Consider the following 22,953-nt stretch of genomic DNA (forward strand, 5'->3'; position numbering starts at 1 on the left):
CCAACACTGGAGCATCGGCATCCTATACGGGGATTTATTTACTTTGGCAGCGTGTTTCACTTTTCTAACAAAAGGTACAAACTTGTGTGAAGTTTGTGTAGCGAATTCGAAAAAGGTGCAGCCAGCAATACAAACAGACACGCAGTGGAGCAGCAGTCTAAGAACTCAAGAAAGAACGTGGGCGAAATAAATTTGTAGTGACAAACGCCTGATTCCTGGAGGTGTAAATAAAAACAATCCGCGACCCCGAATCAAATGTATTTTGCGTAGGATTGAGATGTTTGCGTTGTTTATTGCGACTTCATACCTAACAGTTCCTGACAAGGCACTGGGGCGAGCAGGCAAAGCTGTCGCCGTTTAACTGCATGTCTTCTTTAATTGTGACGAGGGAACGGTATGCTAATGATGCTAATCACGATAAGTTCATTCTTGTAGGTGGTCGCCGCTGTCTTTTGCGGGCACCGCCGCTTGAGTCAACACCACTGAAACGGCTGTCAGAACAAATAAATATGTGGCGATAAAAGAGGCCACACAGGCTGCAGGACTGGATTACTGGTGCATGTCTTTGTATATGAGGAGGAACTCAAGCACAAGTGACTCAGTGCAAATGGAAGTAGAAATGATGCGCCCATTCAACTGTAGGAAAACTAAGTGCACTTGAACTGGAAACACGTCTCTACTTGCATCCTACATACAAGAACTGTAATAACGCAATGCAGGCAAAAACATTTCGTAAAAACATAAAAGCGTTGGTCATCCTGAAAAATATTTAAGTCATTTTTTATAATTATGAAAATTCTAAAATGGCTTTGAATGAAGAGATGCGCTGGTGAAGAATAGGATTTCAGCGTATTGCCAGTGCAACTCCAAATTGCCTACTACCAGCCAGGACAACTCTCACGTCAGTACTAACATAAGTGCAGGTAACTATAGATATCATATGGCGATATTGAAATTACCGCCATATCGTCGTCTTCATGTCACGATAATAAAAGCAGCACATGTTCAAAAGGCAAGGTTGTATTCAATTTTTGTAGTTACAGCACCATGTGGGGGTTAGTTTATTTGTGTAGTTTAATTTTAACTCTTTTACTGCCAAAGACATTAAATGACATTCTGCAAAAACCTACGGAGGAGTGCCAAAGATGTTAACTCTTTGACTGCCAAAAACGTTAAATAACGTTTAGTCAAATCCTATGGAGGAGTGCCAAAGACGTTAAAATACGTTTTTTTCAAAACAGAGGTGAAACTAACCATTTTCTATTGTTGATTACTGAAAAACGGAATAAGGTAGAAACAAACTTTTTCTTCTGATGAAAGATGAGAGTTCAATCTTGCATTTGGTAGTATGTGTGTTTCCATAGTCCAAACACATAATTTTCTGTGGACCTTGAAAGATCAGTCAAAAATGCTTAAATCGGCATCATCCCTTTTCTGAAAACGTCTGGCAGTCAAAGAGTTAATTAGGCATGGTTTTGGCCACCTATGTTTAAGACCCATGCTAATGGACAACATGAAGGGGAACTTAACACGTTTGAGTTCCTCCACAAATGGACTCACAATGGGCCTGACGCCCCAAATTTTTAATAATCTATAAGTTGCGTCAGGCGATTTTAATCGCCTGAGTTTTAATAATTTTTTCTTGAAAAAAAAAATTACAAAAAAAAAAAAAATAATAAAAAATTACAATTACTTTATTTTATTTTATTTAAAAATTAGGGGAGTCGGGCGATTAAATTTTTTCGTAATTTATCGCATGACTTCACTAGTTAACTGTACAATATATATATTTTTCTAGGTTCTATAGTCTTAACAAAAGTGGAAAAAAATGTTAAACTAATAGAAATATTTCAAACAAATTTTTGACGTCTATAGCCGTCAATGGCAGTGAATGAGTTAATAACAATATCATGAGTTTTTATACAGAACAGTGTTGCGAGCTTTACTAATATTGCAAACCTCGTCACAATATTGTGATAATTATCGTATCGTGACATTTGGATATCGTTCCAAATACAAAGTACAAATAGCCAATAAGAGCAAATAGATCTATCCACAGTAGACACCTAATGCTTTCTGTCCTGTTCTGTTCTTGAGAGAAAATAATCTCAGTGCTGCATTAAATTATCAACAACCCTGCAAACCAATTTGAGGAAAGAACATTAGATTGTTAATTGAAGTAATCTTGAGATCCATTATCGTCCTATATGGTTGCCGTAACAACGGGCCTGGCCCTCTTGACAGTCCTTCCATCCTAATTGATGCTTTTTCGAGATTGAAGTGGAGCTCCTTCCTTTCCCCTCTGCTTCGTATGCCATTAAAAGTGATATGGCTAGTTGTAAGGGCGAGTTCCCATGCCAACATGCCTCACTCTTCGGCATTTTCACGCACACATCTAAGTTGAGGTTTCAACTTATTCCGTTACAGTTATGCATTATTTGACTTTCATTAGTTGTTGAATGGCGTAGCGGACTTGAAGTTGATTTAAAATTGCCAATCATGTGTTTTGGCATCTCATCTTCAAATCTGCCAATTGACAAAAAAAATGTCCCCCTACATTTCCTTTACCGATTAATTCGGAATCAGACCATTCGAGCTTACCGCAGTCGGCGTTCGCTTGAGCTGTCTTCAAATTGGCATTCCGCAAGACTGCCATGTTCAGAAGCTGACACTCATGGCAAACGTTTGGTGGAAACTGGCAGCTGCGAGGGATTTGATCCGTAACACTCTCACCTCTGCGAAACATAGCTAGATTCAAATGAGATATGAAAATGGATCAAGAGGTATGACGTCGCTAACACACAAAACAACACAAAACTCCTTTAAAAGGAACCCCGACTGTCATGACAAGTTTGCTCTATATTATTTATTTGGATGTTACCAACATAACTATGAGATTCATTTTTCAAAAATCATTTCCAGTTTAATACATTTTGTAGAAACTTTTATTTGGACAGACGACTTTATTTAGACTTACCTTGCTTTCTTTATAAAACGTTCACATTTTTCGTCAGAGAGCAGTCGTACGTCCAAATAAAGTTTCTACAAAATGTATTAAACTAGAAATTATTTTTGACAAATGAATCTCAGTTATATTGGTAACAGCCAAATAAATAATATAGAGCAAACTTGTCATTACAGTCGGGGTTCCTTTTAAAGGTTTAATGAATTAAAAAAAAAAAAAAATCTCAAAGTGAAAACAAAAAACTTAAGTTCCAAGTCATGTTATGTAACAGTATAGCCGAGTCGTTTTATTTTAAAGACTGTGGAAAGTAAGATCATAGATTTGTTTCTAAATATATTTTACACATTTAAATTGCTGAAAACATGTGCAAAGACTGAAAGTCGTAGTGCCGAGTTGTGGAAATATAACGTGAAACTAGTTTTTTACTACACTATTTCTTTTTTCTTCATTTATTTGGGGAAGGGCTAAAATGGCGCCAAGTGGTGCACTTGGGTGTTTGTGACATCGTTGGGTAGTTCAACCCAAGACACACTTAGGACCACCCCTTTATTTGAATAACATTTCATGCTAAAAGTGTCTGCAGCATGAAATAATTACACATGAGAGCAGGGTGATTTTATTTATTGACTGATATTTAATTCCATTTATATATTTATTTTGGTATTTATTTCCACATTAATTTTTATATTTATTCTAATTTTTTTTAATTATTTTTTTTATTTTTGTATTTATTTCTACTTGTATTAATTTATGTATATACTGTACATATTTTTGTTGTTTCTATTTCCATTTATACTATATTTTTGTATTAATTTTTTGAATTATATTTGTTTTATCCATTAATTAATTAATTAATGTATTTATTTTGGCATTTTTGATCCTCCATAATCATATAGTGTGCTTACTTAGTTTACATACCCGCAGGTTATGTTAACTTCATGCACAACAAGACACACTTATGACCACCCCTTCATTTGAATAACATTTCATGCTAAAAGTGTCTGCAGCATGAAATAATTACACATGAGAGCAGGGCGATTTTATTTATTGACTGATATTTAATTCCATTTATATATTTATTTTGGTATTTATTTTTGTATTTATTTTTATATTTATTTAAAATTTTGGGAATTTCATTTTTTATTTTTGTATTTATTTTTGCTTGTATTCATTTATGTATATACTGTACATATTTTTGTTGTTTTTATTTCCATTTATACTATATTTTTGTATTACATTTTTGAATTATATTTGTTTTATCCATTTTTTTTCCACACTTTAATTAATTAATGTATTTATTTATTTATTTTTTTGGGCATTTTTGATCCTCCATAATCATATAGTGTGCTTACTTAGTTTACATACCCGCAGGTTATGTTAACTTCATGCACAACTGTATGATATTTCGGAACATTTCATTTTGATTAAAATATTACCTGGCAACAGTTCGCAACGAGAACAAATCAATTCACTTTATATACCGCTAATTTTCTTATCTTGAAATTAGAATAATTTATAAGTCAACCAGCCCCAGGGAACAATGTGTGACTTTGGATTATAAAGGATGCCATTAACCAGTAGGAAGTTAGGATGAACAGCATGTAACTTAATTTTGACATTGTGATTGTGTAATTGTTAGTATTTATTTACCATCATTTGTCAGTACAATTGGCTCCGTTTTCACGGTGAAGATTCTCCGCACTTTACAGCTGGCGAAAAGTGTGATGCCATCCAGGGACAAAAATTCTGCGGCCTTGAACAACTCTCCGGTGAAGGACACAAGGTCAACAAACAACATGGTCCACTGAGACAAGAGCGAAAGGATTTCATATGGCACCTAAAAATAATGACAGCATGTCTCGGATGAGCCAGATACTCACAATATTGCGTTTCACTCCTGACAGAGGTAGTTTTGCATGCCAGAGTGTGGCGGACAACTCTTTATGCACGGTCGATAAGTAGAGTCGTCGTTTCAGGTGGCCGACATCAGTGATTCTATGGCAGAGTCACAACAGGGCACGTTGTGAATTACTAGACAGTGGTGCAATATACCATGCCGTGACCATAGAGGCACTTGTCAGTGCTGTGAAATCAGTTCCGAACACACACAAACACGCATTTGCGCAGGCATGCATGCACGCACGCACACATACAGGAACAAGAACATTTCACCTGAGTCTAAAAATATTATGCATGAGAAATATCAAAATAAGCAAGCTGTATTCATGAAGTATTTTCATGTATTGCGAGGTTGCTTTTCCAGAACAAACAAACAAACAACAAACCCAATATGCTATTATTGGTTATAAAGTCTGATGTTTACCTACAGTAAACAGTTTGTGGAAACAAAATTTGACTGGTAGTTCTGTGCAAGAAAAAATACTACATTTGGAAATAACCCCAACTTCATGGCAAGGAGTTGTTTTCGCCATATCATCCATCACAGATTTTTTCTACTCAGTAATATATAATGCAAAGTAAAAAAGTTCAACTCTGGTGTATTGTAAGAATTATTTTGGAGGATTATTATACATTTGCCGTGTTGAAGTGAATTGCCTCTTGGGAAAACACATTGCAGTGAGAACATAAATACATTGAAGTGTAAGTCAACGTAATCATGTGGTAGTTTTTGTTTAGGATTGTTATGTATTGCAAAGGAGTGTTATTGTATTGGGTGAAGTTGCAAGTGGACGACTCAGCTGCCGAGTGAGGACAACTGATAAGAAGACGAGACGCACGTCAACGCCAGGGCCCCTGGACTTGCATGCCGCACTTAGAGAGTGTGAAGTGAGATAGGAGTTGTTTTTCTCTTTCTGTCATGTAATCAGATGCCCCGATTAATATATATAGGGGGGCTATTAGAATGATGAACCAAGAGACTCTGTACCGATCAAACTAAGGCTGCAGTTTTCTCTTCCTCATGAGTAATAAATTTGGAACCAGATGCTTTCTCTCTCTTTATTTGATAAATGTCTACATCTGAACCTGACATGTATGTAAGTTGGAAATACTTTGTATTTGTCAAGAATTTTCTGTCAATTGCTACCATAGAAAACATGACAAACTTACACAAGCTCTATTGAAAAGTCTTTGCCTTGAGGGATATTCACTTGAATGGCCAAAAATCGTTGAAGAAGTCCCACTAAAGAAATGAAATAAAGAAGAACGTATTATGTTAGCAACATGGAATTCGAAATATGGCAAAATACTGCACATACTGCGTTCTGTGCATTGTAGCTTTCCAAATTGAGCTTTATTCCATCCATCCATCTTTCCCCCCCCCACAACCTTTTCCTGAGTCTATTGTCCAAGATTAGCTTGGGTAGTTTTATACAGTGGGTATTGATGGAATTAAGATTTAATGCAAAACATGTAATAGTGGATTGAGTATCCTAAGTGAAACAAACGTCTATTTCTAGTTCTCATTATTTCATGACACTTTTCCTCTTTGCTGGTATTATTCCGTGATTTTTTAAAAATCCAGTCGGGGGGGGGGGGGGGGGGACACTTATGAGAGTTGATTTTGGACTGTGTATGCATGACGTCTCGCTGATAATGGTTCGCACACAACATTTTGTTTGATTATGAGGCATGATTCACCAGAAATGTTCTATCTAACTCCGAATACTCCTTACTTTCCACGCGCATGTTGTTATTGTCAACTTACATGACATTTTCCCATTCTCTGGCAATTGCATCTTCACAGTCTTGCTGTTACCCTCCAGACAGTAAACAAATCCTTTGACTTCTTTGTCATACTCCTGGAAAGAGATGTAAGATGCGTTCACGGAAAGTATTTTTTTAGAGTAGCTGACGGATTTAATTGGCACACAGTATAGCATGTTCGTGTTCTGGGTTCTCTGCAGTCAATACATTTCATAGCTGAGTGCTATTTTGCGACAATGAAATCCAAGGACACCTTAAGAATGTGGTTGCCAGTTATGGGCTAAACCAAGTGCACCTTTTTTAGAAAACAATATTTTCTCTTACTTTTCGTATGGCAGACTGGCCTCCAAAAAGTTTCCACTTGGCCACGGGATCTTTCCCTTGTCCACTGAACACCTCCACCCCGGCTCCACCCTGCAAAACAGCCAAATTAGATCCACCGTTTAGCTAAAGCTATCGGTTGTGCTAGCTAGACAGAACGCCAATATAACATCTGTTATTCAGAGCACGTTTACCTGGTAATTGTGCTTAAACATTTCCCCCACTTGGCACCTGAGTGGACAGAAAGATAGCCGGCCAATTAACTTTACATCTAACAACTTCGCATTATGTGACTTCTTGGAAGTAAAGAACAAACAAATAAACAACCATCGATAGTTGCGCGGCATTCGTCGCCATGGTTACCTCAAGTCACTGGTGCAGCTAAACACGCGCCAACCAATGAACAAGCGCTGCTCACCGCCAATCAGGGATGTTGTTACAGGTGAGTTTGCACCAATCCGTGACCGTGTACAAAGAACGCAAGACCTACGTCGCTTGGTGGCTAGCGAAAAACGCGCCGGTAGGTTTATTCATGCGAATTTATTATTTATCATTTGTTAAACGGCGGGTAGACTATTTGTCGTCTGCGGAAAAGGGTAAAGGGTACGGAACGTGCTAGCGTGACGTCAGTTTGTGTGGTGACAATGACATGACGTCAACATACGTGTGTCTTTTGAGTACGTCCTATTACTTTTTTTCCTTTTAATTGGCCCATCGTGAGCATGTTCACTTTGATGTACGACAAAGTATGACATCTAAATGGTGTTTTCAAATTAACAATCTTCTCTCACGTTACGTGTTTGAATACACTGGCAACACAGTGAGCTAGTGGTTAGCACGTCTGCATCGCAGTTCTGATTCAGAGTTCGAATCTCTCCTACCTGATTGTATGTGCTTGGAATTATCTTCCCACATTTCAAAATTGAAGAGTCTAAATTGCCCACAATGGAGGTTTAGTTTGTATGTGTCATGCAACTGCCAATTATTCAAATACTGAGAGCTGCTAGAGGATGAATGGATGCCACGTTTTCACAGAAAATGTGACCCAGAAACTATATGTTTAGTATTGAATCCAATAAATGTAATATTTCTGCACTAAATAAAGCACCACACATCAAGTCATAAATTGAACAACTTCTGCATGGAAAACGCTGAGTAATGTAATGAGATCCTTACTTTTTCAAAGCCCATACATTTTTTATTTTTTATTTTTTTGTGTTGAGTCAGTCAGGAAGGTAATATCAATACTTTATGTCCATTATTGAACGCGAGCACGCTGGTGTTTTATGCCGGAGTGCATTATATTGAAAGGTGCTTTCGATTTATGACTGTGGATGTTTTAAAGGAATAATCTAATAAAGAGCTTTTAAACTTGGAATCCATAAAAGTGAAGAGCAACTAGCAAGGGAGAAAGCACACAGAAAATGTAGAACTTGTGAGTTTTTAACGCAAACTGCAGGGCAACCTGGAGTAAATTTGAATTGCTAGGTTAAGACATTGTAAAAAGTTATAATGTTCATAAATTTAACAATTCACAGTTTATGTCCTGGTCAGTTTAAGGCTCATTTGCATATCAATAAGGATGAGGAAAATTGAAGTCATCCTTAATCATGGAAGCAAATGAGTATGTTAATTTGTGTTAAAAGTCACCATAGTGATAAGTGGTGGTGAATATTTTTAATCATCCCAAGAAGTGTCCAAGAAGCTCAGTAGATATTCACACATATTTAGTTTTAAATAGAAACACATTGAAGTTGCGTCTTTATTCGAAATACAAGGTGTCATCGTGGATGTTTTGTTTTCTTAAACAGGCACGCTATTATGGGATCAAGAAGGTGTCTTGTGTTGGGTTTAATTAGCTTGAGGACGGGCGCATGGCATAACAATCATTCGCATGTTTGCAGCCATCTGACTTCAAATGCGCCGTGGTCTTAATTATTTATTGGGATCAAAAGAAAAGAAACCACAAACACTGTCCCGTTATGCTCGCAAATAAAGTGACTTTTGTTGTTCTTTGCGTTGCTACATGTTTGATGTCACTCGTCGGAGCTAACATCAATAAAGCTTTTCAAATGCAGAAACATGCGGGTGGTTAAAATTAAACATTAATTGTACACCTTTTTAGAACTGCGAATACAGAAATAACTAGAGTGACACTAAAGAGAATACGTCAGCTAAGGTTGATCCGCCAGGAGTTGGTCCTGCTGAACATTAGCTTGCCACTTCCTGGTTTATGGAGAGTAACGTAAAACAAGGAACAATAGGAACATACAGTTTTTCATTCTGGGATAGGGAGGATGGTTCCATCCTTATTCAAATGGCAAAAAAATAAAAATAAATTACAAAATTTTTTGCATTTTTTTAGTTAGCAGGCTACTTTCTAGTTCATGGTGAGGGACTTAAGACTCCAAAATTATACTTATTTGTTCAGATTGATGCTCAATTGTGGCACAGTATACAGAAAAAGAATGTAATAACATTAACAAAAGAGGAACATTTTGTTTTTGTTTTTGTTAGCGGGCTACCTTCCGACAGATGGACTGTACCATATCTAATTCTTAATTGCGAGTAACAGTTCCATTGTGTCTCATTCAATATTATTATTATTATTATTTTCAAAATAGGAGGTTTAAGGTCACGGCTCTACCAAAAAGAGAATATTGCATAAAAGACAAATATAATTTGTTGTCCTTGTGTAGATTCAGAGGCCACTTGCTTGTTCAAAAATGTTCGTTTTATGTTCCAATGTGAATAAAATAAATGAAATAAGATAAAACTCATGACAATGGAAAGGAAAAAATCCTGTGGCACTACATTTGTGTTACTGCAGTAAAACACAGTTTTTATGTTTGTTTATTTGTCCATGTGCTTGTTAGCATTCTACTTCCTTGTTTATTGAGAATAGACCAATAGGCACCAGGCATAGATATTACTAATAATAGTGCCCTAACATTACATATTCATAACTAATTTGAAACCCTAAATGGCCAACCTAATTCCTTTATCTTCATTTTTATCAAGATCCTTACCAAACTCGAACCTACACACGGTTTAGTAGAAAAACACAACAAAGCAACGCTCATTCCAAGAATCTTGTCGTCATCCTATTGCTATAAGATGAGCCAAATGAAGGACACAGGCTATCAGTTTGTAAAGGTGCAGCTAAGTGTTTGCTTCATCTTTTTAAAAGTGTAGACATTTTACTTTGTTTATTGATTTTCAGCATCCTACATGAAGACTGACAGGCTTTTACTGCTTCCTGACATTGACATGTCTGCCATTCTCACACAAGAAAAGGCGCTCGGTAATGGATGGACTAAATGTACTGTCTGTACCCCGTCTATGTAGGTCACTGCCACTCACTTGTATTTTTCATTTTGCTCAAATGAGCCTGAACTTCTTTCCGCATCTATCAACCTTATCGCCGTCTCCTTTTATTGCTTTTTACCGCTGCCAACTGTGAAAGAGTGAAGGCTAGAGGTATTGTTTTGATAGCTGTTTGTTACACACAAAAACACACAATTGATTCCCGTGAAATGTAGAAAGCTGGATGGAAAATTGGCAAATCTGCGTGTATTTTTGCTCAGGAAAGTAGCATTCTTTAACTCTTTGATTGCCAGACGTTTTCAGAAAAGGGATGCCGTGGGTGCCGGCCGATTTAAGCATTTTGACTGATCTTTCAAGGTCCACAGAAAATTATGTGTTTGGACTATGGAACACACACATACTACCAAATGAAAGATTGGACTCTCATCTTTCATCAGAAAAAAAAGTTTGTTTCTACCTTATTCCGTTTTTCAGTAATCAACAATAGAAAATGGTTAGTTTCACCTCTGTTTTGAAACAAACGTCTTTTAACGTCTTTGGCACTCCTCCATAGGATTTTACTAAACGTTATTTAACGTTTTTGGCAGTCAAAGAGTTAATATCGTGCTTCATTAAAAAAAAGCTCCTTCTGACGCATGCCCTTTAATTCCAGTGTTTCACAATCACATCTGAATCTTGGGTTAGCTTAGCAATTAGCATCACTTCTCCATCTTTCCTCGTCGCCCCTTCGTGACTTGCCACCATGGAGGCGGTGATTACTAACTTTTCGTTTAACGTTAACGTTTTCAGTTACACTAGTAGTCAGTCGAAGCTTGTTGCTAGCTAGCTGGTATGGCGTTGGTTAGCACTAAGCATGCTATCGTGTACGTGATGTGCGTCAAGCCCAGCAAAGCTTTCTGGGACTTTCTTGGCAGTTCAATTATTGGAAAAAAATATGTGATTCTCATGTGTTTTGATGAGGCGCAAAGTGCTAATTTTGACTCGCAAACTTTACTGCAAAGCCGCTTATTTCTAGCCGTGTTCTATCTATCTGTTAGGGGTGGAAAAATGTACCGTCCTTGAGTTGTAATTTGCCTCATATATCAACATACAGTATGTACCAAATTGTCTTGTATTTAATAGATACACACCCTCAATAAAGAAATAAATGCTTTCGGTTTTCAGGGGTTTTACATATCAATAAATGAACCGTCTAAATCATCAAATAGTCAATACAAATTTTGGGGCTACCTTGTTCCCTATGCAGGGGTGAGTTTGTACTTTCTATTTTGTCTAATTAGACGGTTCACTAATGTCACATTGTGGTTTGTCTTGTTTCAAATGTCTGTAGATAACCACGCACTGGGGGCCCAGTGGGTCTGCATGTAGTTAAAACTTTATGCTTGTTAACTATAATTACATGGGGAGAAAAAAAGAAAAGAAAAGAAAAACATTTTCAGCACGCAAACAAAATGTAATGTGTACTCGATTGTGAAAGTGTTGTGGCCGTAGTTTATTGAGCTGGAAATACTTGGCATAACGGCAAATGGGCTTCATCCACAACTTTGGAGATTACAATTTTAACTATATACCAGCCTTTTGTTTTCACCCCTTCTGATAATGAAGATTGCCCACTGTATCACTGATTTATTATGGCACTGGAATGCAGATCTTGCAAGACAGAGCACGGCACAATGAAAGGTTCATTAGTGACTTTTTTTCTCTCTACAGGAATGCTTTGACACTGATTGGGACAGACAGCATCATTAAAATACAGCTTGGCATGCAACGAGCGCTGACAAATGTGGTATGGAGAAATCAGTTAATAAATCACGCTTGTTAACGTACTTGATTGTGATTAATAATTCATTATTTTCAAAAATAATCTGTTCATTTGCATCTATCAAAACACACCAATTAGCGAAGGCAATTTGGGTTTCTCGTACAATGTAAATTGACAAAAACCCAGATTTTACTTTTCATTAATGAAACTTTGCATGTCGTGATGACATTTGCATAATTGGACCTGCTATAATCAGTCAATTTAAATATGTTCAACTACTTTGCTTTTTGTTTGAATAGCATTGTTGTCATTATTGGGAGCGTTTATTTTCATGCATCTCACATGATCTCCTCCATTATCAACCTTTTCCTATTTATTTAGTCTTTACTCTCAGAGATCACTGCACGCCTCATTCAGAGTGAAAGAAACAAATCACACACCACAAAGCTGCACTTTAAACTATTTCCCAAAAGGCCAAACATAAGCCAAGCCACTTGCATGAAACGGTAAAGGCTTTCATTTATTTCTTTGCAATCGATTTCGAACCATCTTGAACAGTGAGTTCTCAGCGAAAGACAAATGTCTTTGCATCTTACCGTTGACTTCCAGGTTGGCCTTCTTTCAAAACAAAATTTCCCATAGGAGAGAATGTAAAGTTAATTTAAGTAGTTCCAGGTTCATATACTGTAGTCTTTTTTTTTTTTCTCTGTAATATTTCCACCTGTCATAGAAATGTAAGGAGTAGAAGAATGACTCTATAATGAAGCTAAATTGCAGTAAAACTACTCACCCATGGAGTCACCTAACAATGAAGGGAACAGGAAGGTGTTTGCAAAGTGATACTGTCAGCTCGTGAAGCTTTTACGGCTGGAATTTATAAATACCATAAGAACAAAATGAAAATCAAAACGTTCTGCTTGCTTTTGTCAGAATACTGGTCCCAAAATTGTAAAATATGCTAACTGTTGGCTAGTCATTTGGAATGATATTTTTGGCTATGTTGTTTAGCTAATCAGTTAGCACCGCTAGTGTATTGGTACATGCCTTTCATGGAGACAATTCGGGTTTGGTTCTCAACCAGACTGGATGAAAAATGTGTAGGTTCACTGGGTTGTGTCAGGAAAGGTTATTCAGCAAGAACTGTGCCAAACAAATCGTGTGAGTGACTTGCGGTGGCAACCTCTTATGGGACATGCTACATTTAGCTATCCAGTTAGCTTCTGCTTGCTAAAATGTTTATATACTGAACCTGTAATTTATATTCATTCATTGTATTGCTCATATTGTAGTCAGCAGCCATAACCGTCCGTCCTTTGTCGCCATAAATTGCATTTGTAGTTTTGAAACACGTGAGGGGGGAAAAAAGGAAAATACATATCTCTATATATACTGTACACCGTGTTTGTTGTCCAAATTGGGACTCGCAAATGCTTGACTTACAAACCCCATTAGCCGAATCAATTTAATCGTTCATGCTCTTTTCACATTCCCATGCATGACTTACTCGAGTGCACTTAACCTGGAACATTTGCCATTTGGAGTCACCTTAACGCTATATGGAAATATGAAAAGCCCAACCTTGAATGCGCGTCATCTATTTCTGGTGCATCGACATGAGAAGAGTGTAAAGTTCACAAAGACACTTGGTTGTAATCGGGGTCATTAGCGCCTCTCTTTCTCTCTACCCGCAGCCTGTGGGACAAACTTTTAACTACTCTGACCTCCTTTTGAATTCCACCAAGTCTCTATGCTTACTTTAAATGAAGCTTTGCACAAAAGGTCCTCTCATTCATTACATTCGCTAATTTGCCCCCACAAGTCCTTATTTATTGGATAAGGTCTCTAACCCAAGCACTCTCTTCATGTCTCACGATTATCACTAAGGTAGCACCACCGAAATAACTAAACCCCAACAGACATTCAGCACTTCTAATGAAAATGTACTTCACAAACAAAACCAAGAATGTTTAAAATATTGACCTGAAGACAACCCTACAACCAATTAGGCCCAAATTATTCAAATTATGGGAAAATACATTGTGATTTCTTCTTTTTTAGCTTTTACTGAAATGTATATAAAATAATAATAAAAAAATAAATAAAATAAAATAAAAAACTGTCCGAAATTAGATAGTCCAGCAAATCCCCCTAAATGGCGGTTTCCAGGTTTTCATGGATTTTATTTATTATTTATTTTTGTAAATTGAATGACTCTTTTTTTTTTTTTTTTTTTTTTTTTTTTTTTTAAGTCTCATCTATTCTGGGTGTAATTTTATTCTTGAGCACTAGATGGGGGTACAACATACTCCGAGACTGTGTAAATTTGGAAGAAGGAGCAGAACAACAAAAACACGGAAGTCTTCCTTTTTGTTGTTGTTGTTGCTGTTGTTTTAAAATCGTTTATTGTCATCATATATATTCTTGCTTTTGAACGCTACAGAAAGTGATGACAGTAGCTTCATTATATAATGTACATTTTGATCATGATTATTAATGTACTGTATATTGTGAGATGCCAAATTTGCTAATTTGGAAATAGCAGGATTCATGCCTACTAGTGAGTATTTAACTAGGTTATTTCTATGTTGCTAATTTCAGTTGTTGCGAAGGTGGTCTGGAACATAACTGCCGTGATGGAGAGGGGTGATTCCTGTATTTTACAATAAAATTGTAATGTCTTCAAAATCAAGTTAAATCACAATTTAGCTAAGGTATCAATTCTTGTTGGATTGTGTCCATTTACCGTTTTATGTCATCTTTAAAATAATCCCTTCAAACCCAGATCAACTACTTTTTTGGTCTTAATATTTATTGACCATCCAGGTTGCATCCTATGTTAGCATGAGCAGAAATGCTAATGTAGCTGTTTGGATTTTGTCTTTATGCATTATTTACTATCGAGTTTTAAATCACCCCCCCCCCCCACCCTTCTCTCTCTTAGCGTCGTGTAAACGTCTTATATTATGTTACAGCATTGCATTTCTTTCTTTGTTCTTGCTGGGCCACTTTAGCGAAGCTCTTTCTTGCCCGACCCGTCAGTTTGAAACTGATACGTTCTGACATGGACCCTGTTGCCCTGCGAGCCGCCTGTCAGCTGTCGACTGTCAGAACGTCATCCTGGGATTGTGTTCCGGTGCTGGGTCTGCCAGACCTTCTCCTGATAGAGTTGCATCTCATTTTTAAGAGCTTCCCAAGGCTTTTGCTGAATGATTCTAATGACCTGTCTTCCTTCGTCCGGTGATGGCGTTTTTCAGGCCGTGATGATGTAATACAGCAACTCTTGCGGCGAAACTAAACAACTTGCTATGTACACGTAATTTTTTGACGTACAGTGTTGCTTTTAGTCGATACGAGTTTCATTTGTTCAATGACCACACTCGTATCTCAAATGATCTTTCACTGTTGAAATGTACTTAAATCAGACACACTGTGGCATTTTCGCCGTAGAGACTGAAAATATCGTAAAACGTTGCAGAGAAATCAATCTATTCAAGTTAGGCTTGTTTAGCGAGTGGCAACGTAGGATGTCCGCCGCGCATGCAAGTAGTTCTTATCCTCAAAAGAACAACATTCCTTGCGAATAGAGCATTCGTAGAACACAAGCTAATGCCTCGTTCAATCAAGGTACAGGGAGTTCTTGAGTTACGTCGTTTCGACTTTACGGTGCTCGTGCCTCGTCCGTAGCACCTTCTTTTCTTTTCCCAAAGTAGTCGCGCCATTTTGAAGTTAGCAAGTTGTGTTGTTGTTACCTTCAGCAACGGACGTCCATCGAGCAGGTCGGCTCGCCATCAGGCGAGTCACATTTCCTTATTTAAATTTGAATTAGCTCCGCTCTGCCGTCCGTCAGCAATAAATGTCCGTGCGGAAACACAAAATATTAGATCGGGCTCTTCCGGGTCGCGCAAATCTGTTTTTTTTTAGAATTACTGTACAAAGTATTTTGATGTAAATATCGACTTTGGCGGTGAAATCCGACTTAAGTCGAAATTTGGGTTTGGGAAACGGAACTCGGCTGTAACTTTAGGGCTCCTTGTCTTCCGATCGCATTTATATGAATAAGCATTGCGGTTACAAATGGGGTAACAAAGTGGTCTTATTCGGGTTAAAATGGAAGTCAACCTTAAACATTTCTTGACAATAATGTTATATGTGACCTCACTAGTCTAAACATGACATTCTGATTAATATTACATATGTGACGTTATGAAGCAAAATCCAGCCGTTTTTGTCCATCTCAGGGGGCGGTTATTTTGTTCAAGGCTCAGACAACAACTAATCACTGCTCACCTGTTTTCTGAAGCTGAGCTGTGATTGGTTGTTACCTGAGAGCTGAGCAACATTAGCCGGGTTTACATGGAGACTTTTTAGTCATTCCGATTGAAGTGTATACATGATGCTCGTTCGGATTGACAAAAAAGGAATGTACCACCCCAGTGATTCCGGATGAAAGTCCATTCGAATTCAGCCTTTTCGTTCCGACTGAGGTGTTTATATTGAACATTTTCATTCCGTTTGGCCGTTCGGGTACATTCTACATGGCTCCATGTAAACCAGGCTATTTATGTCATCTTCAGTCAACAGCAAGTGGCAAAATGGCCGCCCCCTGAGAGGGCTAAAAACGGCCTGATTTCGCTGCTTAACTCGTATTCCACAAATGTAATATTAATCAGACTGTCATGTCCCCCCCCACAATTTATAAATTTTTTGGGGGGGTTACTTCGCCTTTAAGAGCATATTCAGGTTGTTGCCCCGAATATTGCCAATATTGTTGACTTACTGACTGAATGTAAACATCATCACAGAAATAATGTAATTAAATTCGATAATTAACTAATATATTATAATAATTAATTTAACTTAAGATGATTTAAACCTAAGACATTTTATATCCAATGTATGTAGCTTGTCCAAAACTCGGATGAAGAAGCCTTTTTTTTTTTTTCCCAGCTTGGCCACCACGTCCATTATATTAGATCACACCCTCAACCCCAAAATGTTGCATCTCCAAAACGTGACAGGAAATAATTCCAATGAATGGTTGGAGGCACAGAGGCTCGGCTGGTAAATGGGTAATCTGCGGAATGGCATGGACCACAACAACGAGCAAAACGCTGGATATTGCCTGTCTGATATGTGTAAAGATAGCTTGAGAGCTGTGTAGCAGGTTGCAATGGCAGAGCTCCAGAAAGGAAATGATGGGGGAGAAAATGGACTAAGCCATATCATGTCACCAATGCTCAACAACTTAGAAAACTAATCTGATATCATTTTCTAGCAGGCGGGAATTGAAAATAGCAAAAGTCACACATGTGTGACTGTGTGAATGTGTGCACATTCGCCCTCAGCTCAGACAGGGCCTGGAGAGGGAATATAATCATTCTGCTGTCTGATTTGAAATTCAAAACCAGTTCCAATATATTATACTGCCAGATTAAAGATTGATCTGATTAAAGTTTTCCCCACACATTTACGGCTGAGGTGCTATTGAGCAAGGCAACACCCCCCCTAGCATCTTAATTCAGACATTACAAAGAAAATAGACTTTTTAATTTCTTGTATACAAATCGTTTGGTCTCTGGTGTGCTTGCCCACGCCATCAAGTGTGAAATTAAACAAGAGAGTAAATCTTTTGTACGCTGCCTGTTTCTGAACAAGTCTGCAAGTTGTTCTGAGCTGATTGTGTGCTACAGTTCAGTTCATTTACATGATACCGCCCCTATAACGGGTTCCTCCGCCAGTGACTTGTAGTGTGACCGCTGGACGACACAGCAGCACTACAATGTTAGAGCCAAAAGATAAGCAGAGCTGCAATGTTTGCACAAATTATAATTTGCAGACAGCATTGTCAGCGATAGCTTCTGATAACCGGCACATATGGCACGTGTCAACGTGGTTGTGTTCGGTGATTTCTTTGTATGCACCACGTTCATGGAAAATGTGTCATTGGTTAGCTTAGAGATGAAGTGTTGCCTCCACCAGTGAAAATACAAAACTTTTTTTTTTTTACTTTTTCTACAAGGAGGCACGCTTTTACTCACTTCTAATTGGCCTATTAAACCATTCAATGCAGATAATCATATGCATTTTTTGACTTTCGTTTTTTGTTACATTGAAACTCTATGATTTCTTGGTATAACTGCATTCTCATAGCTTTCCAACATCGTCACAACTCGTCTTGCAATACAACTTTTTTCTTGTAACATTACCACTTAAAGCTGCATTTTGTAACAATTTGCCCAAAAATATCTTTACAATAGTCTTTTTATATGACCATTTATGACCATTTAAAAAAAAACAAAAAACATTTTAAATACTTTGTCCTGCACTCCCAAAACGTATTAATACGTTTTTTAATGCTAAAGCATACAGAAGGCTTCTGGCCTGAAGAGGTCGCTTAAAGCAATGGTAGTTATTACAAAAAAACGGCCAGCAGGAGACAGTAGAGTATAAGAGATCAGCCAGGGCCATGTTGCAACAAACTCCTTTTCCCAGTGTTCTCAGTGTTTGTGAATAATGATGAATCTTAGCTATATTCTAATGTTTAATTGTTGCAAAATGGAAACAGATACAAATATACTTTTTTTTCCTAGTGAAAGAAGAGACAATCTTTATTTTGGTAGGGTCCATGTTTTTATATCAATAGAACACAATATTCTGTGGGCTTTGCAAAATCAGTCAAAATCTAGTAAAACAGCCAGGAGGGTCGCTTCAGTGAAAAAGGCTGGAAGTGAATGAGTTAATTAGTACAGTCACACCTTAGCTGTTCATAATGGGAACTCCTACAAGGCTCTGGCTAATAGTTTTCAGACAGGATTCGGGTTTAAATTTCCCTCCCTCTGTCTGGCAGATGTGACGTCATTTGCATGTTGTTTATGTGAAAAAGGGAAAATGCAGTGTCATTTTTTGGCCACAGGTGGCAGTAGCGATTCAAAATTAAATTTGCGTTCAGTGCGTTGTTTCAAAAAACAAACAAACTGCATTTTAATGTGACATCACATATATATATTTTTATATCACATCATTCTTGTAACATTATGCCTTTCCTCATACCTGTATTACCTTTTTTTTTTCCTGTAATGCAACTTTATTCTCATAGAATTTGACTTTCTTTTAATGTGACATTTCCTTGTGAATTTGCAACTTTTTCTGAACCATTTTATAGTTTTTTGTTGTTTTTTTAAACATTTTTTTCTCACAACATAAAGATGTTATTCTTGTACGTACTGTATATATACTGTATAATATATACAGCGGCATTTTTTTTTATAAGTGGGGCGGCATGGCTCACTGGTAGAGTGGTCGTTTCCCAACCTTGAGGTTGTGGGTTCCTAAGGATCACGTCAAAGTGTACTTGATCAAGAAACTGCACCATCAATTGGTGAATGCCAAGTCAATGTGAAGCACTTTGAGTGGGGTAATAGGTGGAAAAGCACCATTTAGCGACTGCACAACGTTTTGTATAATATATGGGAATTACATATACAAGTACATAAAATTACAACTTTAATGCTGCTACATACACAATTACAAAAAGTATGGATATTTGCGTAGGTTATAGTGTATTTTATTTTCCTCCAATGAGCTATAACTTTTTAAGTAGCGTGATGTTTTCATTGTTATTTCTCTTACTTTTCTCTCTTTTTTTTCAATTATTCCTTTTTTTTTACCTTTTCAATGTTGCCCTAACACTTCTTAATAGCATTCAATTGCAGATATTGAACTGGGGGGGAAAAAAATCGATTCTGTATTTTGTGTTTGTACACTAGAAGCAAAGTGCCATTTGTGCCTTTTATTGGCACAGCTTTTTATTCCAAGCAATTGGGTGGGAAAATATTTCACGCAAGCTGCTGAAGAGAGAAAAGCTGCTACCTTGGACTGAAAGTGATGTATCCCACCTCGAAATGCTTAGGTTTAGGAACAAAAAAAAGAAAAGAAGATCTAATCGTATTCATGGCTTGCTCTTCCAAAACTTGCTCTACAAGTGCTGGCAACCGCCAAAGGATTGTGTTGGCAAAGCTAATGTCAGGACCTAATGTTTTGGTAAACAGACAGCTTAATGGAAGAATTACAAGTGTTTTTGCATGTTTTCATAGCTGGCAGGCTCTCGCTAACGTTCGCATTCATGGTCACACGTTTAATAGTTTTTTCTCACTTTAATTGTTTATTTGTCACTTCCTTGTCGCTCAGGTGCACTTCCTGGGGTCTTGGCTTACATTTGATTAAAACCCTGGCAATACGCACACATTTAGGCTGTGGCCACAGTATTAGGTACACATTCACAGTTTGATGAAATTCAAATCAAGGCTTTTGCAAATTACACATGATGTCACTAACAAGCACACTATATGTATTTTTTTTGCTCGGGTAAGTGAAATTGGTGTTCGTTTTCATTGATATCAATCAGTTTTGGGGCAGTCTGTAAATAAATAATTGCACATTTTTTATCGCCAATTCGCTACACTTTTGGTCTTGGTGTACAAGTCAGTGACAGAACCGGACACCAAATTCACTGTGTCGTCGGTATGGATGAAGGCAGGTACTATTTTTTTACTCGTATTTTATATATATATCATTGCTGTGGCTCATGGCAGAATCCCCCTTCTTCCAAAATGACAACTTTTCAAGAAATGAATAAATAAAAAGAATCAGTCACACCAAGCTGTCACAGCAGCACCGCAAGATTATATTCAATCGCTAAATTAATATATATATATATAAATCAATTAATTTCTTACACTGTCAATAATTAAAATGGTCCGAACCCGGTGCTGTTGCTGGCTGGTGCTCACTGTCACGACGTCGCCAACCGTACAAACGGCCTTTTCAAGCTAAGCAAGTCTTCTTCTTTTTCAAAGCCATGAGCGGTGCGACACATGAAAACAATGAGCTTACTAAACCCGTTTATATAAGCGGAAATGAATCCGCTCAAACTCACCTCATGATGTCTGATGCTGCTTTTCGCCAGCGAATTTGCGCTCTTAGCGCGATAGATCAGCTCTGTGGCTCGATTCTCACGCTCATTGCATTGTTTTCTTTCTTCGCTACAGTGATCAATGTTTTACCAAAATAAAGCTAACAAAAAATATCCATCCTCACTATTTTGACTCGTTAAAAAAAAAGCAGAGTTTATAGCAGAGGTCACCAACGGGCAGGCCTGTTCCCCAAAAATAGCTCACCAATGAAGAGGCATTGTGATTTCCTAGGAATGCTGTACAAGCGATTATTTGAAAATAACAATTTATAGAAATAAATGTTGTCACATAAATGAATGTATTGAATTGAATGATTAAACATAAATTAAGCAATTTTGTCATTTCACAAGTGTGCATCAAATTCGTAGCCCTTCGCACTAATCAATAGCCAAAAGTTAGCCTGGCAAGCCACACCCACTTTCTTGGAAAAAAAGAAAGTGGGTCTGGAAAGGCTGCTATTGACCGCGATTGGGTCCGGCTCTAAACGTGAACAACGTCACTCTTCGGCGCCGGAACGAAGTTCGTGCTCCTACTCATAACATTCAAAATCAAGTTTTTACCACAACAACGACATAAGTCATTAATCACTACTGTTTCTCTTCGAGTAGCCATCTTGAATTTACTTCATCTCCGTCCACCGCTACTGTTCACTACTTGACTGCCACTTGTCGCTTTTTCACATCACGTCTGCTCTTCGCTGATTGGTTCTTTCCACTGTCTGTCTGGTCAGGTTTGCACCGCCTCAGAAATGCGCTTCATTGCGACTGTGCCCAGCAATAAGTCTGGTTTCCAAGCTAGCTTAAAGCTAGCTTAAAAAAGTTCAGTGACCCCTGTTTTATAGATATGTTCCAAGTTGTTTCCACCACTACATATCTATTAATATTGTGTTAAAATAACAAAAGTAAGGAAAGACACACGTACTACGGGGGAATTGGCTCATCTTTTGCCGCGTGACGTTGGCAGTTTTAGATCTAAATGTGGCCGTTCCGCAATTTGCTTCAAAAGTTTTTACTTTTCAAAGACGATGAGATCTACTCCACCCGACACTGCGGTGTTCCGCTATGTTTAACGTAAACTTGGTTTTGCGTTTTGACACTTTTCCGATCTCACCACTACGTGTTTACATGCTGACCTGAAGTTAGCATGTCACCTAACAAACACCGAACACAAAAGTGCATTAAGTTCATAGAACAACAGCCCGCAAATAGCAGACTTTTATAAATAAAAAAAAAACAGTATAGCAACAGTGACCATCACACCAGGCCATGTTTGACCTGCAGTCGGAGGAGGCTATGAGGAGGAGGAAGAATAGGAGCAAGCGGAGGCGCCGTTGCCTGGAGCAGTGGGTCATCCGTCAAACCAGGAGGAGAGACTGGCCTCGACAGAGAGAAGCTGCGACCGGCTCTCTCTGTAGCTGCACGACAGGACCTGAAGCGCGCCGGTCACTTCCTGCAGGGCCAGCGCCGACATGCCGCAGCAAAGTCCAGACTGTCCCGCTGGGCCTGCCGGGCCGGATGGGCCACGGGTCAGAGGGGGGCGGGCTGATGGCAGACAGTGATCTCCCCTAAAGGAAGTCTGAACCACAAACAATTGTCTAAAGTCATTAGGGAGAAGTTTGGACAAGTGTGCTGCTTCAAAGACACGCTTTGTGCTATTTACACAAAGTATATTGTCTCATATAGAGTCTACTGCACAGTATTTAGTTGGATGTAACTAAGGACAAATACTTTGTTCCTGTAGTCAGGTAGACTTCATGTATCTGTTTTATCGGATGATTATATGACGTAAAAAAGAGGCTAATTGACAACTGTGAAGTATATTTCTACAGTCTATCTACATGTTTAAAGGGACAGTCAGTGATCCCTAGCGCCATCTAGTGGTGAACTAATAATTCATTAATTTTAAAAACCGACTTTATGTCAATAGTACGCAAAAATGTT

At 37.9% G+C, this 22,953-nt stretch overlaps 2 protein-coding genes across 7 annotated transcripts in view; one reads left to right on the forward strand and one right to left on the reverse strand.

Moving 5' to 3' along the window:
- Positions 1-7,488, reverse strand: part of cfap20dc (CFAP20 domain containing) — a 36,985-nt gene extending 29,497 nt beyond the window's left edge. For 4 of the 6 annotated variants that reach the window (XM_077573994.1, XM_077573998.1, XM_077573995.1 and 1 more), the window contains exons 1-7: positions 7,147-7,300; positions 6,956-7,045; positions 6,633-6,726; positions 6,035-6,107; positions 4,846-4,960; positions 4,616-4,769; positions 2,602-2,748 (exon numbers count right to left, since the gene is read on the reverse strand). In XM_077573994.1, the coding sequence (XP_077430120.1) occupies positions 2,602-2,748; positions 4,616-4,769; positions 4,846-4,960; positions 6,035-6,107; positions 6,633-6,726; positions 6,956-7,045; positions 7,147-7,299 (826 nt within the window). In that variant the 5' untranslated portion in view covers position 7,300. The other 2 variants (XM_077573996.1, XM_077573997.1) reach the window with 2 other exon arrangements.
- Positions 7,434-22,607, forward strand: LOC144056879 (uncharacterized). The gene is made up of 4 exons (XM_077573999.1): positions 7,434-7,472; positions 10,176-10,296; positions 11,990-12,065; positions 22,294-22,607. The coding sequence occupies exons 2-4, from the start codon at positions 10,184-10,186 to the stop codon at positions 22,579-22,581; spliced, it is 477 nt and encodes a 158-aa protein (XP_077430125.1). The 5' UTR covers positions 7,434-7,472; positions 10,176-10,183; the 3' UTR covers positions 22,582-22,607.
- The last annotated feature ends 346 nt before the right edge of the window (positions 22,608-22,953 follow it).

Source organism: Vanacampus margaritifer, chromosome 8 (genome assembly GCF_051991255.1).
Source record: "Vanacampus margaritifer isolate UIUO_Vmar chromosome 8, RoL_Vmar_1.0, whole genome shotgun sequence".
NCBI lineage: Eukaryota > Metazoa > Chordata > Actinopteri > Syngnathiformes > Syngnathidae > Vanacampus > Vanacampus margaritifer.

What these genes read in the sequence shown, in the direction of transcription:
- LOC144056879 (XM_077573999.1), top strand. Translation starts at nt 10,184, where the DNA reads ATGAAGACTGACAGGCTTTTACTGCTTCCTGACATTGACATGTCTGCC. An exon ending in ACTGTCTGTACCCCGTCTAT is followed by an intron (nt 10,297 to 11,989) that starts GTAGGTCACTGC and finishes TTCTCTCTACAG; the next exon opens with GAATGCTTTGACACTGATTG. An exon ending in AACGAGCGCTGACAAATGTG is followed by an intron (nt 12,066 to 22,293) that starts GTATGGAGAAAT and finishes TTTGACCTGCAG; the next exon opens with TCGGAGGAGGCTATGAGGAG.